Raw genomic sequence first — 23,679 nt, 5'->3', positions numbered from 1 at the left:
CTGTTTTTGCATAATTGTTTTCCCCCTCCAGTTTACTCCAGCGACATAAAGTCAGTTACAATATATTGCAAGAAATGGTAAGAAAAATCTTTATTTACTGTTGTGCAGAGATTTAGGTAAGGCAGGAGAATATTTAAAGTCTAGAGAATATTTAAATTCTAGAGAATATTTGCAGTGATACTGCGGTTTTGGTTTCACATCTTACCCCAAATCTGGATTGTGCTAGATTTGAAGTACTACCTTACTTTAGACAAGTTGTAACTAGCTGATGCTTAATTCCGTAATTTATTTTCGTTTGACTAGATACTGTCATCCAGTAAGTTAAAGCCATTAGAGAAAAATCACCATCACGTGCATTGTTGAATTACTGCATTGTTTTACTTTACTAGCAGAACTCACTTTTCTGCATTTAAACAGCAAGTGAGAAATCTTTCATTATATCATTTTTATTGCCTTTGTTTAATAGGGTATCAGTGCAACCACTCACTGTAAACTACGTTTTTGTACTTTAAATCCAGAAAATATTCCTTGATTTAATAAGCTGTGAATAAAGCTTTGTCAATGTGCTTCCTACTGCAAAGTCAAGTGTATGACTACACTTGAACTTTTATACTTCTGAAGTGTTTTTAGTAACCCCATATATTTAACATTCAATACTATTTTAACTGAATCAAAGTCAATACAAAAAGGTAGACCTACCTAGAATATAATTTAGGAACATACAAATGAATACTTTCTCTCCACAAACTATGATAAACATGAACTTTTAAACCGTTATATTTATCATTTACATACAGCTAATTAGAAAATAAAGTTGGAAAAGAAAATAAAAAGACTTGAGAAACAAGGCAAAGAAAAATCTCATTGCCCTTCAGTGACTTCTAACAGTATACTTTCTAGATTTACAAGTCTTTTGGTATCTGCATTATAAGAGATGTAAAAAAATTCTTCTCTTTCCTTCCTGAATAAACCCCAGAGGAAGCTTTGTTAAGGAAAGTAAGTATTGTTTTATCAAAGTAACATAGCAGAAAATACATCTGTACTACTGCTTCTCATATGTCAAGTGAGTATTCTGACTTTTACGCTAACAGGCTTTCCACAAAAACACAGTGATGATTCAGTGTTATTAAATAAGCTGACTGACTCAACAAAGTAATTATATCTAAAGCACGCAAGCTATGATTCAGCAGAAGTAAATCCACCCTTCAGATTGTCAAGCAAGGGGAATTAGCTCAAATGGTAGAGCGCTCGCTTAGCATGCGAGAGGTAGCGGGATCGATGCCCGCATTCTCCAGTGTTTTGAGAGACTGAATATCTATGTTAGCTTAAGATTTTCTTCCATAAATTGTTCTGGTTTGTGAAAGAAAATATATAGCTAGTAATATATACTATTTAATGCAGCAAATCAAACAGGAACAAAAATCTCAATTAGCAGACTACACTTGTGAACTCTCTGAAAAACAATTTCTTCACAAAGGCATCTAATACCAATGTTGTTATTCTGTAATACAGGAAATAAAATTCACTTCTGTCCCTTAAAAGTGCATTGAACTTTAATGCAAGCATTTCTTTTTAAATTATTTTTTAATTATACGGAAAGGTAGTAAAATTATCTACAGGAAGATGTAAAAGTAAGTAGTTGTCTACATAATCATCAGCTCACCATAGAATTACTGCCTCTCTAGCTACCTTGCACCTGTTGTAGCTAGGATGTGCTTGACACACATGTTCTAACCCGAGTTTCAGGTGACATTCAATCTCTGACAATTTCACTCAATTTATTCTTCAACCCGTTATAAAAAAAAATAATTTGCTCATAAAAATGCTCATCTTTGATCAACATTACAACTTAAATAATTCAGATTGTGCATGTGCTTCTTAATATTAATTTTAATCCTTACAAAACTGCTACAGAAAAATGCATCTAAATTTGAAATAGCCCCACAATATAAGATAGTATAAACAAGTAACTAGAATTATATCACAGCCAAAAATTAGAAGAAACAGCGGTATCTGTCAGTGTGCTTTTGTTTCATTCTTTAAAGCCCATTAACAGGAATTTATTTCTTTTTTGTGCAGGCAGTTACCCTAATTTTAGACAAAATAGAGGTTTAGAAGCCTATTTTTTTCCAAAACAGCAAAAAAATTTACAACTGGTAACTGAAAAAATGAAGCATTGTTCACAGTAGTGATAAAAAGTAACACTTCTCAGTAGCAAATGGAGAATGCGGGCATCGATCCCGCTACCTCTCGCATGCTAAGCGAGCGCTCTACCATTTGAGCTAATTCCCCCTATGAAAAGCAAGTCCTGTTTACTGTCTCTTCCTACTTTCGTGTTTCTCACTGATAGAGTATCTCTCTACAAACTACACTGCAATTCAATCTGCTGTCTCGTGTACAAACAAACTTTTCTCCCCTAAATCACATTGATTTTCTACCTGAATAATCACATTGGTAGCCGGACAGTCAGAGCCCATTGCTGGAGTCCTAATCCTCTACCGAAGTTACTGGTAGGCAGTAACAGAACACAACTTTCCAGTGAAATGCAGATACAATTAGGTATTTCCTAAAGCACACTGTTTTTGACAGCCTTAGTGGGAATTTTGCCTAACATGAAATCTGGACTCCTTGATATAACAGCACGTGTTTTATTCAGCTGAGCTGCATCTGGGTAACAGAAGGTCTGTGTTTCCAAGCAATTGCAGATATATGTTCACACCAAACAATTATGACTGTTTAGAGAAATCTGGATATATTTAAAGATTATTTTTTTAAAAAATAGTTTTTTCCTACGTTTAATCCCTGGGTGAAAGAGAATCAGCTAAATGACTTTACTATTTCCACATTTCACAATATAATAGATTCTTAAAGTATGACTGTATCACCAGATAGACACGCACACTCACACATACTTATAAAAATCAAGAATACATAATTAAAATATAAAAAATAATCATGGCTATAATGAAACAGCAGTGAAAATTCTGTTCAGCGGTTTGGTTTCAGCTCTGCAAGATTAGAGTCAGAAAACACAAAAAAGTAGGGTCTCCAATGTTTCCTGTTATTTGAAGCTACGTACCGGAGTTTTCTCCCTTTGAAAGTGGCATTTAGAGGAAAAAAAACAACAAAGTAACTGTTTATGATTTCACACTATCATAAAATAGAAATAAAGCAAGCAAGAGATCTACTTTGCTAGAACGGGAACAGGCAGATTTGTTGACCTAATGTGACTGACATAGCAGGACAAACATGTATCAACACACTTCATATGTTTCAGCGTCTTACATCCTCAATCTCTACATACTGTCATTTAACTCGGAGGATCGAAGCCATATCCAGCATATTTAGATTTGCGCAAATAGCTGCTGATTCAGAATGCTGAAAATGATCATAATTTATGTTACTAATCAGTGATAAACTGTTCATTAGTCAGAAAATAACACTGAAATAGATAAAAGAGGAAATGGCAGACAGTAATGGAAAGACACACAATTCATTTTGCTAAAACCTTAAGAAAAGAACCTTGGGGAAACGTGGTCTTCTTCCCTGTAAAAAGAGGAAGGAGAATTTGAGTGAACCTTTCAAAAAATCTTGTAATAGTCTGGGACTTTCTTTTGCTTTGATTCTAAAAAAAAGAAAAAAAAAGTAACTCTAGAAATAACTCTCTTGCAGTTTCTTTTCTGATTTGCCCAAGATCCTTTAAGACACATGAATCACACTGACATATAAAGACCTTTCAATTCTCTCCTCTCCAAGGACTCAGTGATTTCAGAAAGTACAATAACCAAATTGCAGGACATCTAGGTTAATAGGCGATTAATATATATTTGATTTTTTTATAACTAGGATTATATGTGTGTCATGAAATAAACCAGAGTATCAAATTTTAGAAAACGTTGCTGAACCAAACATTTGAAGAACACATCCTAAGTCATCCTCTGCATACACAGTTCTTACTGTGCATATATAATTCAACAAGAATGTCTTCTGAAGTTCTCTGCAGTCAACAACTCAGTACTTAGCCATAACCAAAAGTTACAGATTCAGAGACAGCGGCGGTTTATTAGACAGTATCAAATCTCTCAAAGTCAACCCATATGTAATCACGCTTTAAAAACAGTTGACCATCCTAACATAGAAACAACTATTTGTATGGCATTTCCTCCAGACTTTCTTACCTGGTCAACCCTGAGAATTAAGCTCCTTCCCCTTGTGCTCTTCCAACTTAGATCTGACTTTCAAATGCATTACACAAATTTTTTTTTTTTTTCCTCCAGAAGACCCCAGAGAGCATGGTATTGTGGAACTATACCATGGACTAGCAGAATCTCAAAAAGGAGGAAAAAAGGTGTTAGGAGAAAAAGATTTAAAGGAGAACATCTCAAGTTTACATTTGTACATGTATGAATGGTTTTCTTACTGTAGAAAGTTCTAACTGTAGAAAGGATGGGGATACCCTGTGAAGATACATCTGGCTTTCTAATGCAACACCACTCCCTCGTTACTTTTTCTGAAGGTTCCATTCACAGTATAAGACAATTTCTGAATGACTGTGCTTTTTTCTGAACCTTTGGCTTTCTTGTCTGAGCAACCTACATCATCCTTTAGCAGTGCAAGTCACCTCCTTCTTCTTTTTCCTTTGCCCATCATGGTATCTGTAATTTCTGAACACTGTGTACATAGAACTCTTAAATGTTGACAACACATTTTAGGAACCTCACAGCATGACATGGCTCAGAATTTGCAGTGCTTCAAAAGACAGCACAGAAAACCTCTAAACAGCTTAACTAAGGGAAACCCAAGTAGGCCTGCAGTTGCAAACTCACTTTTAAGATAAAACAACAGCAGCAGTTTAAGACAAATCCAGTGGGGTTTTTTAATCCAAAGGTACTCTGGGAATATTACTATTTTAGGAATAGTAAACCAATTACCATAACAAAAGGAATAAAAACCAGACTCTTCTAGAGAATGCAGGAGAACCAAAGAGGTGAAGGAGAAGCAAGACTAATTACCATTGACCATAGAGAGAATTCACAAGCTAGCACTCCCATTAGTTATAAATCACTAATGCTAACCTCACTTTCTGAAATTGTCAAATGCTGGTGCAGCATCCAAGATGCCAATTTCCTCACTACCTGACGAGGACTGGTCTAACCCCACATCCCTGTATCAAAAGTCCTGTACACACTCTCTCATTAACAAACTCCAGTATCTTGTAACCTGCTCCCTCACTCTGATTGAAACAGCTGGCTTTGATTATTTTTAATGTAAGAGTGAGAAACATTTTTTCCCAGTGTGCAAAGAAGCATCTGAAATTAATTTGTAGAAGATAATTAAGTTCTTACAGCTGGAATTATTCTGCAGATACCATAGACGCTTCAGCAACTGAAAGCCCCACTAGTCAGTATGTCTGGCAAAGTAAGCAAGTTTGCTGCTACTTCTACTCTGTGATGTCTTCACATGACCAGTTGGATTTTTCCACCAAGACCTCTGAAACATCCAGAAGTTCCTTTGCTTAGTCATACAGTAACAAGAAACACAGCACTTAGTTACGATGAAAACATTCCAGAGCACCAGAATGACTAAATCCCACTTTTAGAAAGTGACTCAGAGTTGTGCCACCGTTATGGCACTACAGATTTCAGTACACTACAGAAACAAACTAGCTTTAAACGAGTTGGCTTGATTACTAAAAATCCCACTCAATATTTTACCTTGTTTTAGTCAGAGTACCTTCTGCTCTCTGTATGACTGACAAATGATCTAAAATCACTCACAGACAAAAAGCATGATTTTCCTCCAAAGAGGAATACATAACTCTAAGCTTTGTATTTCAAAGCAATTAAAAAACAAAACCAACTGTAACTCTTACGGATTTTCATTTGTGTTTGGTTGGTTGATCGATTTTTTTTTTCCTTAGTATTCTTTCAGAATAAAAATCACCTAAGTCTTAAAACCACCCAGAAATAACTAAATTAAGCAGTGACAAAATAACCTAAGGGCAGCTACAGTATGTTCAATTCATTCTTTTAAATAGACTAGCCTTCAAGTTTATAGATTTATCATTGAAACGAACCAAGTATGTCTCCAGTTCTGTATCCAAATCTGTATTTAAAACACTGAAGGAAATGTGTTCTGGACCTCAGAAATAATTTTACTGAAACCAATATCAAAATATAGATTTGAGCAACAAAATCAACACTCTCCCTTGGGAAAAATAAACCAAACCAAAATAAACAACTCATACTGTAAATCACACAAAAAGCCTCACAGTAAATCTGTCATGAGTCAGAAGAAATGTCCTCCCAGAATACCAGAACTATTTGTGTTCTTAATGGCCACAATAAGAATAAAATTTGATTTGTTGAAGATTTTACTGATTGCTCACAAAATTTTGCCTCCATTTTACCATCAGTCACTATTTTGTACCCAAGTCAAAAGACAAAAATGTGCTAAAAAACCCCAGAACAACTAACCAATGAAAAAAAACAAGCAATAAAACCCTAGGAAGATTTGCTACTTTTAGAAATACTCGCCACTGCCATTACCTTGTTTGAGGAAAATCAGCACAGTCCATCTGGGACGTAATATATTAGTACAAAATGCTATAATATTGATCAAAGGATCAATGTTGGAAACAGCTTAGCCAGGCAACCTAAGTAACTTCAGTTAGCAGCAGCAGCCACAACAGAAGCTTGCAAGGGCCCAAACAATTCATATTAAATATGCTGCTTTTGTAAGAAGTACAAAACCATAATGTTCTTTGTGCGTATTTACCAGATCGGCATTTAAGTTAGACTAGTGCTAAGATGGCAGTGAACTCAGATGTCAGCTCGGAAGAAGATCAGACTACCCTTTATGCTACTCTTCGGGATCGCTATCTGGACCACACAAAAGTCACCATCATGATTGCCACCCGTAACACCCCAAAACTAGACAGAAAAGTTGAAGTACTGAACAAGACATCTGAGTTACCATTCTCCTTCTTTAAAAGCATCAATGGGTTTTAAACTTCTGTCTAGATAATCACAAGGCTTCCAGATCAACAAAGATTTCATTCTGTTTCCAGATGGGGAAACTGTCAGTCATATATTAATATGACTATGCATTTAGGTTTCTTTTTTAGGAAAATGGCTACATTCACATCACAACTTCATCCTCTGATTTTTTTTTCTTAATACTTGACATCTCTACCAACTTCATGAGGGTTTAAAAAAGGTTGCAACATCGTGATGCTTGTGCACAATACCCTCCTTGAACTAAGATGGCAATATAGAAAAAAATGTATTACTCATTTTACATACCATCCAGCTTCAGAAAGCCCTTCCAAACAAACTGTTTAATAATAATAAAGATAATAAAAAATAAGGTTGCGACAAAAGCAGTGAGATTGACTATGCCTGAATCCAAATGGATCTGCAACCTTTGTCTTCTAAATCACCACTGTAACAATCCCAATTTTGCCCACATTCCCTATAACTCCAGAAAGGAGAGAATGTGCGCTGGTTATGCCTAGAGCTCTGTGCAGGCCACTTGGCTAATCAGCTATCACTAAACAGCACATACATTATCTTCCCCGTATTTCTTTAGAGGCTGTGCAGAGCCATCAATTTCCACAAAACACAGAACAATATATTTATCTTTCAGATTTTTATCCATCTTTCATTGCTGGTGCAAGTTAAACAGGGGTGGGAGTGACAAAGACTTCCCTAGTTTAGAAGATTAAGATTCCTACATCCTGTGGATTTTACTAAGGAACAGAACTACCTACTCGCTAAATAAGAATTTCTCCACAATAATAGAGTAGTCTTAAGAACAGAAACCTCATCTAAACAAACAAAACAGAAAAAAACCCCAAGGAACTCGTTACGTAGAATGATCTGAAAAACATGTTCAAAGTGCAATGTTCAAAGATTACATGTTTAAGGTACACTGAACTCACTGAAATGCAGTGTGTGTTTAGCATATGATTATTTGGGTCTATATGAAAATCTGAGAGCTTGTCTTTTTTTTAATTTATACATGACCATACTATATAGTCATTTTAGAATTAGAACAGGGAAACCAGACCTATCAGTAGAAGAGCCATGTTCACTGATGAAGCTACCTGCTTACAGTGTACTCAAAACCGACATACAGTGCAAGGCCATCACAACCAAGCTGAATTAAAACCACAGAAAGTTTGTTAGCACCCACTTCAATAAGTTCTTCAACCCATGTTACCCTCTGATTTGGTTCTTCCACTTCTTTCCTCACCTCAATGAAGCACTCTGAGTGAACTCTGGCTGAACAGCATGAGAAGAAAACAACAGCTATTAAATTTTTACTAATATAATGTAAGACTTGTGGCATAGCAGGTGTTGAGAGCTATCGAAGGAGAGCTGGAGCCTGAGTCATGGCAGCACAACACAGTAGCTAGAAGTGCCCCAGAAGAACCCACACACCCACCCCCTTCCTCTGAGGAGCAGCACCACCCACAGCACCTCGTCCTTCAAGCAAGCACCCCCATGACCTCAAAACTAGATTTCATGAGACCCACTAAGATGACCACCACGACCAGAAAACCCCTGAATAAAAGGATGCAAACAAACCTCCTCCGCCAGCTTTGTCTTTCGATGGCCTCAACCGGAACTGGCTCAGGCTGACAACAAGCTCCACGTAGCTCCTCAGAGCCGCGGATTCCCGCCTTCCCGCCCCCTCAGGGCCTGCCCTTCACACGGCGCTTCCTGACACCGAGCGCCGCCCCGCCCAGTGCTAGAACCTTCTGAGGCGGCGCCGCCCCCCACCTGTCCCGAACGGCCACAGTCGGCTGCTGGGCAACTGCCTCCCCTCCGCCTTTTTTTCTTTTTTTTTTTTTTTTTCGCTTTAAACATAGATAGTGGCGTGGAGAGGCTGTGCTGGGAGACTTGTCATTGTGTGGAACGGGGAAATGCTGTAGCTTGGTCTCTTCCTAGTCCTTGAGGCTATCGTTAGGACGGTGGATAAGTCTTCAAAAGAAAAGCCTCGCCTGTGTGGTGAGCCTTCCTGGCGGCCAGCTCTAGTGTTCCCCTCAGCTTCCTGGTGCTAAAATTGTCACTGGGAGGGAAGGCAGTGTTGGAAAGAGTGGATTTTGTCCTGGATTTCCCAAGTGCAGTGACTGTAACAGGAATAACAGATGAGTCTGTATACCTTTAAATAAATCTACTTTAATTTTCAGACTGTAAATCCATAATTAAGCTTATGCTTAATTATGCTCATGCATTTTCCTAGGCATGGCTTTGAGGGTGGAGGTTGGAAAAAGTAATTAAAAATGTGTATATTGATCTTTGTTTAAGGAGGGTAAAATTCTTGTCTTAAAACCACGCTCCTGGTGGTTTCTAGCACTTGAGAGCATGACTCTTACTTGGATACACAATATATCTTTCTCTGTCACTTTCCTTTTTTCTTAGAAATTATAAAACTTAAGGCTTGTTTGCAACTGTAAAAGCTTTTCCTGTCTTATGAAAAAATCTTGTCCTCTGAACCTTTGACACCAGACATAAGTTAACTGTGAGCAAGAAAAGGCAATTGTATTAGAAGATGGGAAAACCCACCTTTGATATATCTTGCTAGCAGGCTTGGTGAAATTGTGTAGGCTAAGCTGCTCCAGTTTGTACCCTTCTTCCTCAGTTCCTTGGAGTCTCTGAAGTTTTGGCAATAAGTATCTCGTGTGCATTTGTAACCTTGTTATCTTTGCACATTGCTAGATATGAAAACAGGCTGCCCAGGGAAGTGGTCGAGTCACCATCCTTGGAGGTCTTTGAAAGACTTCTAGATACGGTGCTTAGGGATGTGGTTTAGTGGTGGAGTTGGCAATGTTAGGTTTACGGTTGGACTCAATCTTACAGGTCTTTTCAACCCTAAAAGATGCTATGATTCTATATTTTTCTGAAAAAAAGTAAAAGAAGGAAAAACAGGAATTCAAAAATTTCTTTCAGCAAGAGCTGAGCTATTTTTGGATGACAGAAGCCTTTCTGTAGCTCATGAGTACTCTTTTTGCTAAATGTTGTTAGTAAAATTGCAGCTACTTCAGCACTTCTCAAATGAATAAAAGGTTATGCAACAAAGTTAATGGAGACAACCTGAAACAAGATCAATACAGACTTTGAATTTTTTACTAATCAATTAAGATTATAGCAACATTTGAATTGATAGTAGCCATCCCTATATTTTCTGTGAGGAAAGCTTTATCTTTTCTGAAGATAAAGACAAAAATAAGGTGACTTTGTTTAAACCCCTTTAGAATAACAATGTGCATCCAGGAAGTTATTCAGGAATGCCTGGTCTAAATATGCACTTTGTCATCACTGCTAAAAATTATTGAGCTCTACCATAGAATAAGTAGTGTTGGTTAGCTTCCTTGTTCTAAAATTCCTACAGATGATCAAGCAAGCAGGTGCTATTAGGCCCAGATGAGAGCCCAAAGGTGGTTGATTCTGCCTAAATAAGAGCCCATGAAAAACATGTGCCTTACTTCAGTTGGATTTTGTATCACAGTTTCTACTACAGGTTAAATACTTGCAATAAGAAAGCTTCCCCAAGTGAGAAATACGGTTGCAGTTTTTGTAGCTTTCCTTGTAACCATCCAAAGACTTTATTTCTGGGTTGAATTTTTTTTTCATTTAAGTCTGATTTGAGAGTTACATGCAGCTGATGATACCTTTCAAGGCTCTCCTTAAGCTTTGTGTTACAGGAGTTGATCAATTGTTTTAATTAACTTTCAGAAAGAACAAGGAGTTTTTGAGACAGAAAACTATAATGTTTTTCCACCTGGTGTTTTCAACACAGAAAACGTGCTGAAGCTTCTGTGCATGTTCTAGCAGCTGCCATAGAAAAGTGAATTATTTATATGGTAAAGATCTCTCCTTACTTCACAAATGTTACAAATACATCAATTTCATGCTATTGTTAATCTTGAAAACATTCTACAAATGTTAAAAAACCTATACACAATCATTCACTACTCCCCCCCCCCCAAAAAAAAATTTCTTGTTTTTAACTCTGGTGGGACTAGCGTTATTACTAAAAAAGAAAAAAAAAAGCATCTATCAGAACTTAAACTTACAGATGGCCATAAATCCACATCAGCTTTTTCTGATTATTACTTTCACTTGCACCATTCATGCTCTTAGAGCTGACAACTAACTATGTTTTTTTTCTGAATAGCATTATTCTTTCTTCCCCTTCCTATCTTGTGGCTGGCACTGTCAGGAGATCTATAGCAAATCAGTGCTAAAGCATGTCAAGCGCTGAGTAAAGCCAGTGGGTTACTTTCAGGCATCCCTACTTTGTGCAGCCATCTGCCAAAGAATCCAGCTCCAGGAACAACTGAATGCAAAGGGACAGTAGCTCCAAGCTACGTGTCAGGGCTAATGTGCATAAACCAGCAGATTCGGTGTCACCAGAAGCCAGTAAGACAATGTGAGAACAAGCCAGACCAGTTGGAAACCAGTCAGGTGGCGATCTTTTCCTCCATGCTCACAGTGGTTTGATTTCCCTTTAGCCTGACTGAGACTTGATGGATGAGTAACACCTCCCATTCTGCAGTCATACTCCTCTGGAGTGAGAAATTAGCTTAATTTAGTAAAGACTCAATGTCTGGTGTAGTGTTGACACAGCACAAGAACAGTCTACCTTGTAAATGAAGAAGTTTAAGCAACAGTCAGAATGTCCCCATGTGGTAGATTATGGGCTATATAGTTCGGCTTTGTGTGCAAAAGTCCATAGAGCCTATGGAGAAGAGCACGAGTGCACAGTGCATGTGGAATCAGGCAGAGTTCCTAAACTCTTCTCACCCTGTAGAAAACTAGAGTCCCAGTTCTTGTGCTCCTTTTATACACTGTAGCATGCTTATGTTTTCAAAGAGATACCTGAGGAGAGACTACTGTGGTTAAAATAGTAAGTAGGGGGAAGATGTAAAGTGCAACTGAGCCTGGGTTTGGTTGAGCTTAAAAAACCTGGGTTGATCAACTCTATGCGCGTGCAACTTGTTACAGATTCCTTCACATCGTGGTGGAGCTCAAGTTCGAGGCTGTCTGCTGAGAGCTTTCCAGTCCCTCTCCTGACTCCCTGACCACACTCCTCCTTTCATCTGTGTTTCAGGTTGTGCGCTGGGTTCAGGGAAGGAAGCAGCAGCCAGGAGGCCGGGGGAAGGAGGGGATGGAAGAGGGGGGCGGATGGATGGCAGGGGGGATTCGGGAATACCGAGGACAAGGGTTTGGGGAAGGGGAGAAGGCTGTTGAGAACCCGGGGAAGCAAATGCAGGCGCAGAGCGGTAGAGGGCGAGGCCCGGGCAGGCCCGCGAGATAGCACAGCTGCCGGCCGGGGCCCTTCCGCTCCCCGGGACGGCAGGAAGCGGGACGGCCTTGGCCTTGCCCTCGCTACCCCTGGCGGCGGCGGCGGAGGCCCTGCTCCCGCGGGGGGACAGCGACGCTTCCCCGGGGCGAGCGCGTTGCGCATGCGCCAGCCCTCCTGCCCTTAGCGGCTGCAGACAGCCGGTGTGGCGGGCCGGGGGTCTATGGTTGAGTTGGTGTAGTTCTTCCAATTTTCTGACAAATATCGGAAGGAGGACTTGTGCAGTCGGAAGCTTTTTCCAAATATACGCATTGGGCTAGTAGTAGTAATAGATAACTCTCTCTCTCTAGATCTGCATTTTGAGTTAAATGCTGGCTGTAAGCAAGTCAAGGTGAACATTAAAATGGTAAAGATAGCTTATTAGTGTACATCATTATGTTCCTTGCCTATGATGTAGGCTTTATGCTCTACGTCAAGTCCTGCTTGGGTGTGTTCATTTTTTAAAAAGCCAGTGTTTTAAGGCTGTTACGACTAGTGTATTAATTATAGGGAAGTGTGTTTGGTGAGGTAATAAATAAGAAAAATACAGATATGTTTTAATTTTGCTTGACTCTGTCACCCTAGAGAAGCCAGATGTGTTCCAAAAAGATGTGTGTTAAGGTTTTGACTATAAAACTCTGTTTCAATCAAGCATATAATATTTTTCACTCATTAAACATTTCCTGAACCAGGTTTTTCATGTGTATGCCTTGAAAATCGGAGAGAACATGGGTTTCCTTGTTTAATTTGGAACAATTGTTCAATAAAAGTTGGGGTTGTTTTTTCAATAACTCATTTGCTTTCTTGTATACAACTCAAATCTTTTTGAGAGTTTCTTGTATGAAAACAGGTAAATAACAAAGACTTGTGTTAGAAAAGAGATGAATAAGATTATTCTGGTAGTGTACACGCTGAAAGATTTATCATGATTCCAGCTGTGAGTTGCAGTCAAGTTGTTGTTAACTGGAAGGAATGACTCAGCAAGAAACAATGAATTTATAATCGAGAGTGTTTGCATTGTAGTTCTTGGTAAGCCTAGAGTGTAACTGTAAGTTTCAAAGTGTTTTTTTTCAGGTGGGGAATTAGCTCAAATGGTAGAGCGCTCGCTTAGCATGCGAGAGGTAGCGGGATCGATGCCCGCATTCTCCAGTGTATGTTTTCAACATTTACTTAATTATAAACTAAACAGCAGCATTAAAAATATTTCTTATTCACACTAATTTTTTTCTTGTATAATGGTATAAAGAAATCTGAAATAATTGTAATCTAAAAAAAGTTAAGACATTGTTTCAATGTTTCATTTTTTCTTTTCACAATCATGTTTGTTCTTTTGCATACAGGAAGAAAAAAATATAATCATTGCATGAAATACCAAAACTTAATGACATTTTAATACAATAATAAACAAAATGAACAAATTATAGAGAAAAATAAATGAGGGATTTTTAATGTGCCCTTAAGTATTTGGTTTATGATTTCATTCATTAGTTACATTTATATTTGTTGTTACAGTTTAGTGTATAATGAAAAAAATTCTATTTCTGCTGTGAGCAATACTCATTATTTTTGTTCTGGTTTGGTTGTGTGGGCTATTTATAGACTATACTACCCCAGTTTTTAATAACTGTTACCCCCAGTAGCAAGATTGTGTCCTTTGCTTGTGAGTTTTCACATCTGTGAAGTAGCATGGAATTTGCTTTGTAAAACTACACTTGCACATTTTAAGTCTTCATGATATATTTTTATTCTGATTTGATTTTCTTACTTGCTCATTCAGGTCTTTAACTGTTTGTAACTCCAGGTTGAGGCAGCATGAGGAAAAGAGCAAAATGTGCTTCCTATAAATATATTAAATTTGTGCACTCAGGATCTTGGGTGTACACATATTAAAACAAATGGAAATCAGGAAACAAAACCTACAAACTGAGTTTCAAGTTAAGGAGCGAGGAGATACTGTGCTGCATGGCTGTGCAAGTAGCACTTGTGGAGAATGTAAGGGAGCTTGGAGATCCTCCCATGACATTACAAGAAAGGAGTTAACCTCTGGATGGATGGGATAGAAATTGAATTTGCTTATTTCTTTTGTATTCTCCATGTACTGGAGAGAGAAGTAGTATTGTAACTTTAAGACTGCTAGACACTTGTCATTAAAATGAAGCCTATTGGACAGAAGAGTGTTTATGGTCTTCAGGAGTCCTCTCTGGGCTCAGGTAATGATTTAAATATCCATTTGCTTGCAATGAGACTATAGTAGTTTTCTATGTGATTACTATTGATTCTGTGTTTTCTGTGTTTCTGTTACTGCTTAATAGCTGACACTTTCTATGCTTTTATAGAGGATGAGTAATGTTGCTCTTCTCAGCTAATCAGACACGAGTTCTGCACGGATGGAATGAGTGAATTTAGTGGGGCTCTGTACAGGTGCAGTCTGCAATCACTTGCAGAACTATGGCTTCTGACTGTAAGCTCTCTAGACTAATGACTGTTTGTTACATTTATGCCCAGATTCCTGTAATGGGGCTCTTGTGTCTGTTAGGGCTTGTAAATGCACCATGATAGGAATAGAAGTAAGAGCTTTTTCTCATCCCATGTGGTGTTTGATGTCCTTACTTTTTAGGTAAACTCTCTTGTGAAGAATTCACTGGATTGAGAGAGGCAAGGGTCCTAGCTCCCAAAAGCACTACCTCTTGTGGGAGGAAATTACCTGATGATGGGTAAGTAGTTTCCGGAGCCCTGTGTCAAAGGAGTGACTACTCTGGGTCTGTCTGTGCTTTCTGAGTCAGAAGTTGCATAGAGATACTCTATGTAAAGAACTATGAGGGAATTCAACTTTTTTGATTTAATTATTATTATTGCCATTCACACAGACCTATGTCCTCTCTAATATTTGTGTTTAAATGAGTTACACAAGTTAGTTATTCTTTGAAAAATAATTTGTACTAAACTTGCTGGAAGATAATATTTTCATATGCCAGTGTTTGCTATAATCTGAGAAAGGGGAGTAATTATTCCTTACTTGTCTTTTCCCAATACTTTGCTCCAAATATTACTTAGAAAATCTTTCCGGGGTGGGATGGAGCTTGGGAACCGTCGTTCTGGCAACTGTGGAGACTGTTTTATCAAGAGGGCTGTCTGTAGAATCTGCACTCAAAAACCTCAAGTCTGTGAAACGCTTCTTTTAAATAAATTTATTCCACAATATGATTGTAATACATTGATTTGCTGCACTGAGAACGCTGCAGTTCTAAGTTTTCTTACGAGGGATGCTGTGTGATGTTTGACAATAAAGTTTACAAAAGGTTTTTGCTGTAATGATTACCATTACCCTATTTTGACCAAGTTGTAAGCCGAGGTTGCATTTCAAAGACCACTTTTTTTGAAGAGAGGGAGATGACTTCATTACCACATGTAAACACTTGATAGCTTGGAAGAGAGGGACCTTACAGCTTTGAATGTGTTCAGCTTCTAGTTGTCAGGTATTTTTCCTTTCAAGTTCAATGCTGCAAAAAAATACATTTTATCCCAGTAAACTTCCCACGATGTCAGAAAAGTGAAACAAAAGAGCTGTTAGTCATTCAGCACAGGGTTCCTCACCTAGGCCAGCGACCTTATGCTTTTTTCCCTTTTGGCCCGTGTTTTATCTTCATGTCCTGTGGTTGCAATTAGTATTGAGATAATTTGTTGCTAATAACCATAAGATGGGACCCACATCTAGTGGATGGGTGTAGTCATAGTTGGACTGTGGAGGCTGCTGTGTGCTTTCAGAGGCTCCTGGAATACAGGCCTACAGCCCTATGTGTATCATGTCTCAGAAGATATGCAGGTGTACTATTTGTTGTTAGCATAGGATCACTGAAAAAAGGAGGACCAATCCTGAGAAAACAAGGGCACAGGCATTGGGTGGCTATAGTGTGGCTTTCCAGCCTTGGAGCCGAGCAGGTTCTAGTTTTACTGCAAGTAGAAGCACAGGCTGGGGAAACGCATTTTGCTCCTCCTGGCTACATTCTGGATAACTGTGGTGGGTAAGGTTTGCGTAGTGGTCTCCCATATCCCTTTTGCATTTGCTCTTGATCACAAAGAACAGGAAAAGAAGGACAGCTCACGTGGCATTTCCTTCGGTTTGAGGCCATGCTGTTCTCTCCAGTGATGTTATAAAAGAGGAGAAAAATCTTTAAATATTGTGACTTTTTTTTCAGTATCCTTCTTGTTTCCACTAAAAGAAATATTGAAATAGGCTACAGAAGAGAATCACTACAATCAACCTGTTGTGACAACATAGTTCCACAGATCATTAAAATGCAACTTAAGAAATAAGTTTCCACTGTACTTGGAAAGCTTACTTCTAATTCTGTTGGTGTAAACATTGAAACTACTGCTTATTCCTGTTATAGAAATCTGGGCAAAACTAGTAACTTTATAAAAGGAAATAGAAATCAATGGAAGAACTAAGAGCTATGGTAGATTTTTCATTTTTTATGTATGCACAGGTACCAACCGCAGTGTTTGATCTATAATGAGCCAACAAAGGAAAAATGGAAGGAGGCAGACTGGTGTGTGCACAAGGATGGTAGCAACTTCGTCGGGGAAGGCGTTTCGGGTTAGCTGGAGGAAAAACGTTTTGCATCTTTGCTTTTGGTCTCTGCTGGAAGCATCTGTAAATGAGTGTAATCCTCCTTGTAAACTGTAAAGCAAAGAATGAAGCGTTTTTCTAAGACAGGATGTTAAGAACAGCATTTGGTCACTTGTTAGCGATGTACGTGTGGGACAGTCATTTTTGTGAGAAAGGCGCAGGGACCCTGCGCTCGGGCCGCACGGGGCCTGTGCGTGCCCTTGCCGAAGCAATCTCACCAGACCCTCCTGCTGCACCCATCTGCACAGGATACAAAACGTGCCCTCCTTCAGGTCCGCTCGCCCCCCTGTATGTCGTCGGGGAGCTTTGGTGAGCGTTTCCCTCCCCTCCGCGTGGACACTGACAGGGCGCGCTCAGATGCCGCTGTTACCGAGCCCTCTGCAAGGGAAGCTGCTTTTTCGCATCCGCCAACAAGATCCAGGCGCGCTGTCGGGTAGGAGGCGCCGGGCGCTACCGGCAACGGACGCCTCGGGCAGAGCTCGGCGTTGGTTCCCGGGGACGGGCGGACGGCGCCGGGGAAGGGGGCGGCGTGCCGTGTGGGCGCGCGTTGGGCCCCGCCCCCTTTTGCCCTTCCCCCTTCGTTCGCGCGCTCCCCTGCCCCGTGCCTTCCCGCGCGCGCCTCCGTGCTCCGGAGCTGCGGTTGCCCTGTGGGAAGTGACGGACTGCGTCAAGCGGAAGTGACGCGCATCGCGTGCAGGCCCGGACCGGTGGGGGGGGGTTTGGACAAGATGGCTGGATCCACAGGTCTGTGAGGGGGGGGGTCGGTGGGCCTGGGGCTGGTGCGGGAAAGCGGGGCGTCGGGCTCGCGCTCGGGGGGCGCCCCCCGCAAGGGCTGGAGGAGTCTTCTTTCTCGGGGAGGGGGGCGAGCCGCCTGTGACGGGAGCGACCGGAGTGGGGAGGAGGTGTCTTCTGACAGGGGGAAAAGAGAAGGTACAGGGGCGCCGGGCCGGGTAATACTCCAGACACGAGCCCTCCCGTCTGTCGGTCAGCGACGCCCCTGTGAGAGCCTGGCCTAAGGGGTGAATGGTGGGAGAAAGGTCTCCGGTGTCTGTAATGAACGTACGGGGTGCTGGAGAAGACTTATCTACTGAGAGGAATGGGTAGATGCATTTGCTCACAGGGAAGGGGGGAGATGTCACTAGCCTGGTAGAAATGCTGGAGGCAAAAGATTTGTACTAAAGACTTGTACCAGTGTACCATTTGGTGATTATAGGTATCATGGGATAGCAGTATCTAAAATTGAGGATTGTCTCTTTCCCCTCTTGATGCAGCGGAAAAGGGGTCAGGCCTGTGATGTGTTTTGGGGCAAAGGTGCTTCAGTTGGGCGGTGACTGCAGCATGGTGGGGAAGAGGAGTGAAGCATCTTGCTGTCTTTCACTAGCCAGCCATTGGAGCCAGAGGGTCTCCCTTATAGGCAAATGGAGGGGCAAAGAGCTGCAAGTCATCCCGGGAATCCCATATGAGTAACCAGTGTAGCATGTGTTGAGCATTTGCGTGGCAGAATATTGTGGAAGGACATGGCAAAGAAAAGGACAAGAATATTGCTTGAAGCACTAAATGCAGAAATTTAAGCAGCACAATTCTACTGTCTTACTTTCATTTGATGAGAGGCTTGAAATATAAAAAGACCGTTTCCAGGTACAAAAAGCTGAAGTCTTCAGGTCCTCATTTCCCCTTCTCTCACCCCTGAGACTATAAGTGGGATTGACAGCTCAGGACAGAGGAATGAATTGATCTCAGTTGTCAGTCTAGGGTGAACATTGGCCACTATTTCATTTCTGCTCCTAATCCACTGGATCATTGAGGTTTTGAGACTATAACAAAACAGAAGAAACTTCTGAGTATTGAAACTGATCTTGATAACTTGCTGTTTATTCTGTGGGGAGAACTTGGCCAGATTTTTTGGGGTAGGAGAGTCCTCTCCACTTGATAATGTGACTTTGGGGATGTGGGATTGACATAGTTGAATTTGGTAAGGTTACAACAAACTGGGGCATATAGCAGCTCTTGAACTCTGTGAAAGAGCAGTCCAAAAAGATACAATATTGCCTATGATAAACTGAGCTAGAATGGGTATATTAGAGAAACTTAAGTATTTACTTGGCTGTGGATTACTGTATTTTATTTTGATAAAATTTATTGACTTCCTGATGACTAAGTTTAAAAGGCTTTTATTATTAGTTTTATTATGCAACAACTCCCAAAGACTTCAGCTGGGCTCTGGCCTGGGATTTCCTGTAATGCACAGGAAATAAAGTTGGTTTAGGTCATGAGTATTGGCATTTGGCATCACAATCTATTCAGTCTGGCTAGTATAGAATATCAGTTACTAAAAATTTCTATAGTAAAAAAACCTTTTCTTTTTACAGAACATTCAACTCTAGAAGAAGAAGTATTTTTGACTAAACTTTCTTAGTTTTACTGCTATAGATGCTCTTTACAGTCTTACATATAATATTTTAAAATCTCCTATATATACTTAGTACAGTTGTCTTTATCTGAGAAGTACAGCCACACCTAAAGTTCAAAAAAAGTGGGAGATGTAGAAAACTATTTATGTACATATCTGCTCTGAACAATGTAAGGTGCTAGTACTGCATGTATGAACTGTTCGAGAAATTAAATTGTTTTAGTAAAATGAAGTGAGCAGACAGAATCATCAACAGAACTGCTGTAAAAATTAGTCAGGGTTTCTAAAGCAAAATACTTATTCCTGTGGAGAAAATACTGTTAGCTTTTTATTGGTATATGCATAGATTGGTGGGGGGAGAGGAGTATGTGTTTGTTCTTTCCATGTAGTATGCAGAAATTTAGATTTTTAAGTCTTTACCCAGAAAAACTGTTTTGCCAGGAAGCTGTGTTACACTCATTTGTGGAGGAGGGAAGGGAATGATTTGCTATACACATAAGATTTAACTCTACCTAGCTCTGTGAATTTAATCTGCTCTTGCTGTAAAGTTATTTATTTCAGAAAAAAATGAATATTTTGGTTGCATGGAGTCCAGGAATGAAATTCTAGCCCCAAGGAAGTCAACAGTAAAACTGTTACTCAGGTCAACTATCTTAGCTTTATCCCAGAAATTCCTTTCCTGGGATCACTAGTTCTTTGAACAATCACATGCCTTTAACAACAGATAATTTAGTTTGAAAATAGGTGTTCTTTAATGTGTGCTAAAGAAACTGTGTATGTCAGTGTTGTATTGTTATTGAATAAGTATTTTACCTGCTTTCTAAAATCGCTTATATTGACTAATTTTACATGTAGATATTGCATGTCCTAGAAATGGATATTTGTAAGCTGCAGTTTGATTAATCTTCTGATACTGCAGCTCCTTCTGTTTGAAGCTGGGCCTAGGTTGTTTGTGTGGGTAGTGCTGGAGGTCTGGGGAAAAACAAGTCAACTTTCTAAATAAGAGAACAGGTATTGTTGATATAATCAGCCAATTTCATATTGGTTAGCAGGAGATTCATTCTGTTAATCTCTTTGAAAATACAGAGCAGAAGATGTAATTAAGCATCGTTTAATAGGTTAAAAGAAATAATTTACTAAAGCATACCATTTAAAATCTCTTATGTAACTTCAGAAAAATAAACCAATCAATAACATCATTAAAAGGAGTTAATTCAGGAGTTAATTTCTGCATTTCCATAATTTGGGTTTTACTTAAGATTACCTTATGTGTACAGGATATAGATATATCTATCTAAAATGTGAATGTTTCCTAAAAGCGGTGATCATGTCACCATGTGGTTAGAACTTAGGTGTGAAAAGATGAGAATTAAGGCAGCAATGTCTAATACTGTGCTCTAACTATAGGCTGCTAAAGCTTTTGTTTCCTTTCTCTTCAACCGAGGGCTTCAGTAGCTTGGGGGAGGGTGAGTAGGCCTAAGTTAATGAAAATTCCCCTTGAAACTCTGCACTCGGGGGGGGGGGGAATCAACTGATCTACAGTCAGCAATTATATGTGAGATTCCAGGTTTACTTCTAGTATGTAGTCACAAGCAACCTTTTTTGAAAGTGTGCTTTATGTCTTTGAAGGAGTGCAGATAGATCCCAAACAAGTATTTTTTCTGTAAAATCCATACTTCTAATTTCCAGGTATTCTAATCTTTAGGGATGAATTGGCTTCTTTGTGTGACTTAGGTTGCCCATGCAAAAATACCTTTCCCTTTGAATTTATATATGATTGATTCTTTGAATAGAAATGGCACAATGCTCAATGTCAATGCCTTGTTTTCTTAACTTTGATTTTTACTTCTATTTGCAAACATTTAGCAGTGGTGAAAGCAGTTCTAAAGTGTGCATGACTGCAGCTGTAAGGAAGCTGCTATAAAAAATGAAGGACTGGAAGTGGTCTTGAGTGCATTCAGTCTAAGTCCCTGAGTTGTGAAGCAAGGACTGACTGTATCTTTCCAGGTGATTGGGGTGGGTTTTGTGTCTTGTTTTTAAAGCTTTTTTTCCCTAAAATCCTCCATTGAAAAAGATTCCATAATGTGAGATAAGGTTTTGTAATACTTTCCCTTAAATCCTTTGCAACTCTTCTCCATCACAAATCAAGCTGATGTCTCTCTGTTCTGTGCTTAGTGGGATAGAGATTGATGGATCACCGTACCCTGTGTGGAGACTCCTGGATATTGAGAGCCATTCAAAGGAGTAATAAAGGAATTTATTCATAAGTGGAATGTGGAAGTAATGTTCTAAAGAGTATTTTTTCCGTATAGGAGATGGTATAATTTAAGCTTTGTATCTAGAAAACTTGTGTGTTAAACTCTGCACAGGCAGGCTTCTCTTTCCTCTGACCTGTTGGATGCCCATTTTCTGCTTCTTTTTTTTTTTTTTTCCTTGTGGAGGAAATAGTTGTCTATGTTTATCTAGTATATTTTACTTTCAAGGATGTATTACTCTATCCCCTTTTCTCTATTATGACTCCATCACATTTTTCACTTATCTAGAACCTGTCCAAGAAGTCAATTTAAAAGCTGTTTAGGATTTTACAGTCCTCAAAGTTTGTTCTGTGTATTTATAATGTTGGCTCTGTAAGCACAGACTTCTTGAAGCTGCAAGTAATCAGACAAAACAAAAGAAGTAAAATAATCTATTCTGTGAGGCAGCAAGCACTCTGCGTGGGGCATTTTTCCATCCTGTCCTATGCGCAAGGAATTGCAACTGTGATTGTTCTGCTTGCTTAAAAACTTCTTGGCAAGCCAGAAATAATTTAGATGTGCTTCAGCTGGGTTGAGAACAATCTAGCTTACAAATGACTTTTAAACTATATATAGACCATCAGTTCTTTCCAACTTGGTGGCATATATAGGCAAGATACTCTATTTCTTCTTAGAGCTTTGCCCGTACCATTTTCCTGTCTTTGTTGCTGGTATTTTAACAACTGTCTTTAAATGCAAGCCCCAACGTACATCTTTCTGCCACAATAGCTGTGTAAGAGTATGCTTACAGGCTAAGCGCCTTACTTCTGAGATAAAAAAGTGGCCTACGTTGTAATCTTTTATTTGTTTAAGAGTTTTTTGAAGTTCAAGGATGTTATCAGGCATAGTATTAAAGCCCACCGTCTAAACTATTCTGAAAATTTTATCCTGGATGAAGATACAACACACATAGTTTCAGGAAGATACGCCCTTCAGCAGTTGGAGGCAGATGGTCCATACTATAAATCTAAGCATGGATGAGAAGGCTTCTCGTGTGAGAATTAGATTTCCAGGTCTTATGAGCAGTTGGTGGAGTTGAATTACATACGTATTTGTTAGTGTGTGTGTTTTGCCTTATGGAAGATTTTTCCAAGGGCAGTGTTAAGTACATGCTGTGAAACTGTTCAGCCTTGTTTTGTTGACAGACCTTCCTCCTCCCTCTCCCTACTTTTATGTTTTTTTCCTAGACTGTAGCTTGTACTCCGTTCTGACCAAAACTTTACATACTAGATCAGCTTCAGCTACTCGTGTCATTTGGGTTTTGTTACCTTGCTGTTTCAGTTAGCCTGTGGGAGCCTCAGCAACAGTTCTGGAAAGACAAGAAGGTGCTATGGGGAAAGTGTTCAAAATAGTCTTGATTTAAGCTGTACTCAGAAGGGTTTTGCTATATGCTGTCCTGCCTAAAAGAGTGTTTTTCTTCGTATTTGTCATTTGCAAGACACTAATGAGATATAATTCAAACAATATTTTGAATAAAATCAGTACATCAGTGCAAAAACTTATGACTCTGAAGCTGTCAGACTGGTTCTGAATAACATGAGCTTCTGTTCCACAGCCTTTTCAAAAATGTGTGGTGCTTTAAGTACGTGACTCTAAATCATTTCTATTTAGCATTTTGGAACAAACAACCTTCAACACTTAGAACTTCAGAGCTCTAAATTCTTTATTCAGAAAAATGAGAACCTTCAACTAGGTTTAAAAAAAATTGTCAGAAAAATGTCATCTAACATCTAGATAGACTCAATATCCCCTTTAAAAATTTTTTTTGCATTGGACATATTTAAACTACACAACGAAAAAATATCACCTCCTTTGCATTTGTGACTATTCAAAACTGGACAGCTAAGTGCGTTAGCAATTTGCTTGAGTAAACGTATGTACATGTAAAAATACATGTATATACAATACATGTAAAAATAATGTTATTTAGTCAGAATATCAATATAGTCTTAGTAAAATGTCTGATTTTATTCATATAACTTAAAACTCTTTCA

General features: G+C 39.2%; 1 protein-coding gene and 3 non-coding genes across 6 annotated transcripts in view; 3 read left to right on the top strand and 1 right to left on the bottom strand.

Annotated features, from left to right (window-relative positions):
• Positions 1 to 1,221: 1,221 nt before the first annotated feature.
• Positions 1,222 to 1,294, top strand: TRNAA-AGC (transfer RNA alanine (anticodon AGC)). Its single transcript has one exon. It is a non-coding gene; the product is annotated as a tRNA-Ala (tRNA).
• Positions 1,295 to 2,219: 925 nt separating this feature from the next.
• On the bottom strand, positions 2,220 to 2,292 carry TRNAA-AGC (transfer RNA alanine (anticodon AGC)). The gene has a single exon. It is a non-coding gene; the product is annotated as a tRNA-Ala (tRNA).
• Positions 2,293 to 13,427: 11,135 nt separating this feature from the next.
• On the top strand, positions 13,428 to 13,500 carry TRNAA-AGC (transfer RNA alanine (anticodon AGC)). Its single transcript has one exon. It is a non-coding gene; the product is annotated as a tRNA-Ala (tRNA).
• A 4,067-nt stretch (positions 13,501 to 17,567) lies between these two features.
• UBE2V2 (ubiquitin conjugating enzyme E2 V2) overlaps positions 17,568 to 23,679 on the top strand; it is a 29,809-nt gene continuing 23,697 nt past the window's right edge. For all 3 annotated transcript variants that reach the window (XM_075744118.1, XM_075744119.1, XM_075744120.1), the window contains exon 1: positions 17,568 to 17,725. In XM_075744118.1, coding sequence (XP_075600233.1) covers positions 17,710 to 17,725 — 16 coding nt within the window. In that variant the 5' untranslated portion in view covers positions 17,568 to 17,709. The remainder of the gene's footprint in view (positions 17,726 to 23,679) is intronic.

This window comes from Balearica regulorum, chromosome 2, assembly GCF_011004875.1.
Source record: "Balearica regulorum gibbericeps isolate bBalReg1 chromosome 2, bBalReg1.pri, whole genome shotgun sequence".
Classification (NCBI taxonomy): Eukaryota; Metazoa; Chordata; class Aves; order Gruiformes; family Gruidae; genus Balearica; species Balearica regulorum.
Note: the sequence above shows the minus strand (reverse complement) of the source record. Positions and strands in the feature narration are given on the sequence as shown.